This window comes from Athene noctua, chromosome Z, assembly GCF_965140245.1.
Source record: "Athene noctua chromosome Z, bAthNoc1.hap1.1, whole genome shotgun sequence".
Classification (NCBI taxonomy): Eukaryota; Metazoa; Chordata; class Aves; order Strigiformes; family Strigidae; genus Athene; species Athene noctua.
In genome coordinates, this window is record NC_134077.1 from 73,893,848 (window position 1) to 73,900,483 (window position 6,636).

At 56.7% G+C, this 6,636-nt stretch overlaps 1 protein-coding gene across 1 annotated transcript; it reads right to left on the minus strand.

The window, feature by feature from the left end:
- Positions 1-3,164: 3,164 nt before the first annotated feature.
- LOC141973744 (acrosin-like) lies at positions 3,165-6,636 on the minus strand. The gene is made up of 5 exons (XM_074932607.1): positions 6,430-6,636; positions 5,922-6,122; positions 5,326-5,591; positions 4,900-5,045; positions 3,165-4,414 (listed from the first exon to the last, which is right to left on the minus strand). Exons 1-5 carry the CDS (start codon positions 6,513-6,515, stop codon positions 4,067-4,069), a joined length of 1,047 nt encoding a protein of 348 aa, XP_074788708.1. The 5' UTR covers positions 6,516-6,636; the 3' UTR covers positions 3,165-4,066.

Here is a 6,636-nt window from a genome sequence, read left to right on the forward strand (position 1 = left end):
GTACGAATTAGATCCCAAATTTATGTGGACTGTTTAAAAAACAAAAGCAATCCTATTGGAAGTTCCTTAACTTTCCTTTTCCAGTACTCGCTGTATCTCCTGATCATTAGCTCAGTGACTTCAGTAAAGCCACCTATTGCTCTCATCCCATTCCAAAATAAAGCCGAGGGTGGACAGAGAACGGAAGAACAGGTGTGCAAGCGCGATTTTGGGCAAACCCATCAAAAATGCAGAGCAAACCCATCCTGTCATGGCGCTGCAGTCACCCCTGCTGTGCTGGTGTGGTCCACTGGCTGGGCCACCCGAACAAGGGCAGGTCCATCTCCTCTTCTCACCGTACACCCAGCGCCACTTTGCCTGCAGTTTGCAGGGAGCCGTAGATCACCCCGGGCGGGCTCACAGCAGGGTACTGTCTGCCTCCCTCCTTGGGTTGCTGTAGTAGTGGGAAGCGATTCAGGGAACCATGGCTTGAAACCGGGGTGGGAGAGAAGGGGCCTTAAAAAGAAACAGGAGCGTTTCCTGACCTTGGCAATATCTTCTGGGGAGAAATCCCTGGGCACATCACAGGAGTCTGAACAACTCCACCTTCCGTGGCCTTAAATACCTGATCTCAATCAGTGCTGGCTGGGCAGGCGGTTTAGTTCGTATTCAGCACAAACTGAAACTTCTGCGGCAAAACTCCTGCTGCCTTGGTGAATGAGCCCAGAGGTACACTCTGGTTGTCAGGTGGCGGGGGTTCAGTCCAAACGTTGTCTCAGCTCTCTCCCTGCACTGAGCCCCTTCGGTGCCAAGGTCGGCACCAAAACTGTCACCTGGCCTGTCCCTGTGCCCGGATTGTTGTTGTTCTGAAGGGCAAGACCTTAAGGATCCCGAGAAGGGTTCTGGTTCCTTAGGGGAGGGAAAGGTTAAAAAACCCCCAGCCGCCTGTCTCCCTGTGTCAGGGATATATCTGAGCATCCTTGGAGAGGAGGGGCTCTTGTGCCACTGGCAGTCAGACTGGCTGACCCTGGCTTGTCCTGTCCAGCCACCTCTTGTTTACAAGCAGGATGAGATGCATTTGTCTGAGATCTGCATTTCCACGAGGTACATTATTTACAGAGCCCTCTCATACTTGGTTCTCCTACTTGTCTCTGTCAGCTTGAAAGCTCTGTAAGACAAGGCTACTCCTCTGCAACTGGGCATTTCCCTCTCCTACCTGACTCTTCACAGACGTGGAAATTCAGTTTGAGAGAACCATAGAAGCACAGAATCATAGAGTCACTTAGGCTGGAAAAGATCTTTAAGGCTATTGAGTCCAGCCGCAAGCCTAAGAGCACCAAGTCCACCCCTAAACCGTGCCCCTCAGTGCCACATCTATGCATCTTTTAAATACCTCCGGGGTAAGAATAATCAAACCCCCAAAACTCCCCTTAATTTTACTGTAACACCCCGAGAGTTGAAAGTTGAGGCTCTAGGCAGCCAAAGGTCCTACACCCACTGCAGTCCATGGAAGAGGAAAGCACCTGTGGGTGTCCTGGAAGTCCATAGCACTCGGTAGGGCTGGGCCTGCGATATCCGTTTCCCTTCCCTACCATTTTCTCATGTCCTCGTGTGCATGCAGGACTGCTCTAAAGTCGGAATGCTCCTGCGCACTGGGCTGGAAGCAGTGGTTTCACTGAGGCACCTGCTTGGAGAAGAGAGTGAAGGAAGAATTACCTGTGGCAGCGGGGTTGGAACCAGATGATCTGTAAGGTCCCTTCCAACCCAAACCCAAACCCCTCTGTGATTCTGTGATCGTGCAACCTTTGGATGTGAGGCTCCAGGGTCAGACCTTGTTCTTTTGGTCCATCTTCAGACCATTAGTACAGGTAAAAGGAAGAGGCCAAGTTCTGGCTGTCAGGCAGGTGGCTGAGGATGAAGACCTTGCATTCCTCGAAACACTCTCAATTCCACATGTGAAGTCGGGCATACACAGCAATCTAGAGTCTTAGTGCCCAAACGAGATGTAGAGAGGAAGGACTCAGATCCGAGAAGCACTAGGAAGCCTTCTGGGACAAGAGGAGCCTGAACAGGAAGAGAGGGCTCCACTTCGATCATAAGGAAGGGAGGCTTCTGGCCCTGAGAATTCAAAGGCTCCCGGAGGAATATTTGAAGTAAAGGTGGGGGAAAGCATGCAGGCACACAAGAGTACCCAGTTCAGACTGCCGTGATCTAAAAAGTGGGTACAGCTGGGGTTCAGTGCACCTCAGGAAATACCAGAAGGGAAATAAAAAGAACAACTGCAATGAATAAGGAAAGCAAATCAGACTGCTAATGTTAGTTGACTGGCACATGCCAAATGAGATGATGCAGGCGGGGCAAAACTTACAGGTGCTGGCACTTCTGAACACGAGGGATTTCTCCTTTCAGGTCCGTGAGAGCTCAACCCGGTGGACTCTCACACCCAGGAGGCTTCTTCCGTCCCAGCCTGATGGATGTGGCTGCTGCTGTTCCCATGTGTGCGTTCAAGAGACTGATGCTGCATTCCAGGGAGCTGGGTACACAAACACACACAGACTCACACAATTATTGTGAACAGCAAAAGAGATCAACTTAGAGCGATGCCTTTACAAGAGCCCATGTACTTGTAACCACTGCTTACATAAACATGAGCACAAGCCAGTCCTTTTCTGCCTTTCCAGATGATCAGGATTGGATGCTTACTAGTGAAACATAAACACACCTTCAGTCCCTAGAGTCACAAGCACAGCACGTGCAGAGATTCCTCAACTAACAGTATGGAAATTAGGTCCATGTAATATCTGTGCCTGGATGTCAAGCTCCTTACCCAGTCATTTCGGCCACAACAACCCCCGGCAGCGCTACAGGCTTGGGGAGGAGTGGCTGGAGAGCTGCCAGTCAGAGAGGGACCTGGGGGTGTTGACTGACAGCCGGCTGAACAGGAGCCAGCAGTGTGCCCAGGGGGCCAAGAAGGCCAATGGCATCCTGGCTTGTGTCAGCACTAGCGTGGCCAGCAGGGACAGGGAAGGGATCTTACCCCTGTACTGGGCACTGGTGAGGCCGCACCTCAACGACTGGGTTCAGTTTTGGGCCCCTCACTCCAAAAAGGACATTGAATGACTCGAGCGTGTCCAGAGAAGGGCAACGGAGCTGGTGCAGGGTCTGGAGCACAGGTCGTACGAGGAGCAGCTGAGGCAACTGGGGGTGTTTAGTCTGGAGAAGAGGAGGCTGAGGCGAGAGCTCACTGCCCTCTACCTGAAAGGAGGGTGCAGAGACCTGGGGATGAGTCTCTTTAACCAAGTAATAAGCGACAGGACAAGAGGGAATGGCCTCAGGTTGTGCCAGGGAACGTTTAGACTAGATGTCTGGAAGCATTTCTTTCCAGAAGGGGTTGTTAGGTGTTGGAATGCGCTGCCCAGGGAGGTGGTGGAGTCCCCATCGCTGGAGGTGTTTAAGAGTCGTGTCGACATAGCGCTGAGGGACATGGTGTAGTTGGGAACTGTCAGTGCCAGGTTAAAGGTTGGACTGGATGATCTTCAAGGTCTTTTCCAACCTAGACGATTCTGCGATCGGTGCAAGCCTTGGGTCTTTCCACATCCGTGTCTCCTGTGTCACGACAGAGTCCAGTTTCAAGTTGCGCGCACACACACAAACACACACACACACACACACACACACACACACACACACAGAGGGATCCCAGCAGTAGCTGGCATAAGACACTTTGCGTTTCCAACTTCTGTCCCCAAGACCTCTTGGCCCCTTCTCCCACCGCACCCTCATCCCCGCCTCTGACCAGCCCTTCTGAGTGACTCTTTCCCTTTGTGCCCGACTTGGCTGCCTGCAGCCTCGTTTTGCAGGTGGCGGGCATGGAATCCTTGCCTTGTACAGGAGACTGAATTGGACTGAGGCATGGTTAACTGTGAAAACCGGCAACTTTATTTCAAGAACCTGAAGGCTCAGCTCCAGCATTTGTGTGCGTGGGCAGGAGCAAACAGGCCTTTGGCATGGAGGCTGCCTTTGGCTCAGCAGGCAGTGCCCCTGCAGGAGGTGGTGGCGGCGCACAGCAGCTTGAACTGGGTCCTGTTCATGCTGCTGCTGGAGCCTTTTTCTCGCTTAGGACCTGCAGGAGATCCTGCAGCAGTTTAAAGAATTCCAGCAGCTTCTGGCGTGCAAACGGACAGGGCGTAAAGCTGCCCGCTTGCGTCGGTTTGGGCCTTGGGGTCGAGGTGACGACTGGCCGTGGTGTTGGAGCAGCCGTTCCTGCTGGGCGCAGTCCCATCTGTACCAAGATCCAATCGTAAAAGTGCTGAGTGGAGGTGTAGACTCCAGGCTGTTTTGCTCTTGCACAGCCTCTCCCCCAGCTGGTCACTCCAACAAGCCAGAAGTAGTCAGCGTTGTTATCTTTGCACACAAGAGGCCCACCGCTGTCACCCTGGAGCAGAGGAGAGAGGGAGGATTAAGGTGATGTCGGGTGGCCGCTGGCAGCACTAGGCCCGGCTCCTTCTCTCTCACAGCACCTGCCAGGGCTGTATCCGCTGCCCAGAGAGGCTCTGCTCAGGTGCTGGGGCCTACAGAACCTTGTCAGGGAGAGGGTAGTACGCCTGTGGGGGAGGGCTCTCTCTCCTCTCTGCACAGTGATGCTGGATGTGTGCAGGAGGGATGTTTCGGGATTGGGATCGGGACCTGCAGGCTGCCAGGAGCGCGGGATGGGCTTTCTGGGCAGAGTCCCGGGCCTCTGGGACAAGTGGGGCCCTGGGCAAGGACCTGCAGCTGGGGAAGGGGAGGTGAGCCGCGCCAGCGGTGGGGACCCAGCGGTGGGAGGGTGGCTTGCCAGGCCAAGCCTGCGCCGGGGTGTGTTTGGGCGGCTGTGCCGGGGCTGCCTGTGCCGCCAGGCGCTGCCTCGTCGCAGGCTCCTACCTGGCAGGTGTCGATGCCGCCCTGCGGATAGCCGGCACACAGGTTGTGGGGGTGGACGGCTCCTCCGTACCAGCGGCTGCTGTTGCAGAGCTTGACATTGATGAGGCGGACCTTGGCCTCCTGCAGGACATCAGTTGGTCCTCCAGCTGTGAGCACAGAAAGGAATTAACGCCCAGCAGCTCATTGCCAGGTCTCCTGCCCTGTCTGGGTGAATCCCTTCCCCGGGGCTTGGCTTTGCCTTGTGAGAGACACTGTAGGGGCGTTTCCCTTCTGTCTCGCCTTGGGCCCTGGGCCAGGCCCATCTCTCTATGGGCACACGTCCCCGCAGCCAGACTCTGGCTGTCGCCTCTGCCGTCAGGAAGCCCACCCCATCTCCCCAGAGTGCCAAGCTTGCACTCAGAACACAAGCAGTCTCTGGGTACTCACATCCTGCAGTCGTGGACCCCCAACCGCTGACGTAGCAGGTTGTCAGCTGGGACACTCGCAGCGAGGCGTCGGGCACACAGGCCAGCTGTACAGAGTCGCTGCACTGGACAGGCCGGTCCAATTCCAGCAGCGCAATGTCGTTGCTCTCCGAGATGCTGCTGTAGTGTTCGTGAACCAGCAGCCGCTTAATATTGCGCACCTGGGCCTCCGGGCCCAGCTGAGTCAGCTGGGTGGCCCCGATCACTACGCGCCACATGGTGATGTGCCTGGAAGGCAGATGGGGAGAGGGCTCAGAGGGAGTCCAGCCACATGCTGCAGCAGCCCAGCAGTTCCCTGCCCTCTTCTTCACACGGGAGAGAGGAAAGCAGCGCTAGGGAGGCTGCAAGTGCCCTAGCATGCCTTGGGCTCAAGGCATGTCGAGATGGTGGCTACTAGGAAGCCATGGCAGGAGCCCCGCCTGAGCTGCCCCTCAGCCGGGCTCTGCAGTGCCCAGGCACTGGGTGTACCACACGGAAAGGGGACGGGAGTAGCACGTGGTGCTGTGGATGGGGCCCCTGCGAGTGCCAGGGGATATCCCCATTCCTGGCCCTCCTTACCTGGCCTTGTTGAAGCAGTGGGCTGCTGTGAGGACCCACTGTGGGCTGAGGAGGGACCCTCCGCAGATATGCCCCGTGCCTGCTGCCCAGGGAACCTGGATGCTGACGATCCAGGGCCAGGCCCCTGGCTGGGCGTCTGTGCCACCCACCACACGCGAGGTGCCATAGCCAGAAGCCATGGGCCGGAGCCCGCAGGTCCCTCTGTAACCAGAAACTCGTTAGTGTCCTGCTCGATGGGTGGCTGCTGTTGCGGCTGAAGGTCAGCCATCTGCCCTCCCCACCAGGCGCTGCATGGACAGCGAGGCCAGGGAGCCCCGTGGGGTGGGCAGGCATCCGCCCCCCTTTCTGCTTTAGCCTTGCAGACGAGTTGTGCCAGCAGCCCAGGTGCTGCAAGGAACCGAGGCTCCCACATGGCGCTGGAGAAGCCGTGGTGTGGCCACGGGGGACAAGTGGGCACCATCCAGGGAACCCCATCAGGTTGCCCAAGCTCCCTCCCAGAGTCGCTTACCCACAGGTGTCCCACGCGCCGTGCGCAGGCCAGCACAGGGCCAGCAGGATGAGGAGTGGGAGCAAACGCATGGTTGCCAGCGGCATGTGCCAGCTGCCAGAACCGAGAGCTCTCTGCCACCAGTGCAGCAGCTGACAGAGTGCCCCCAGGGCTCACGTTGCCCACGGTGCCCTTGGCAACGAGGCTGACGTCACAGAGTCCCTGGTT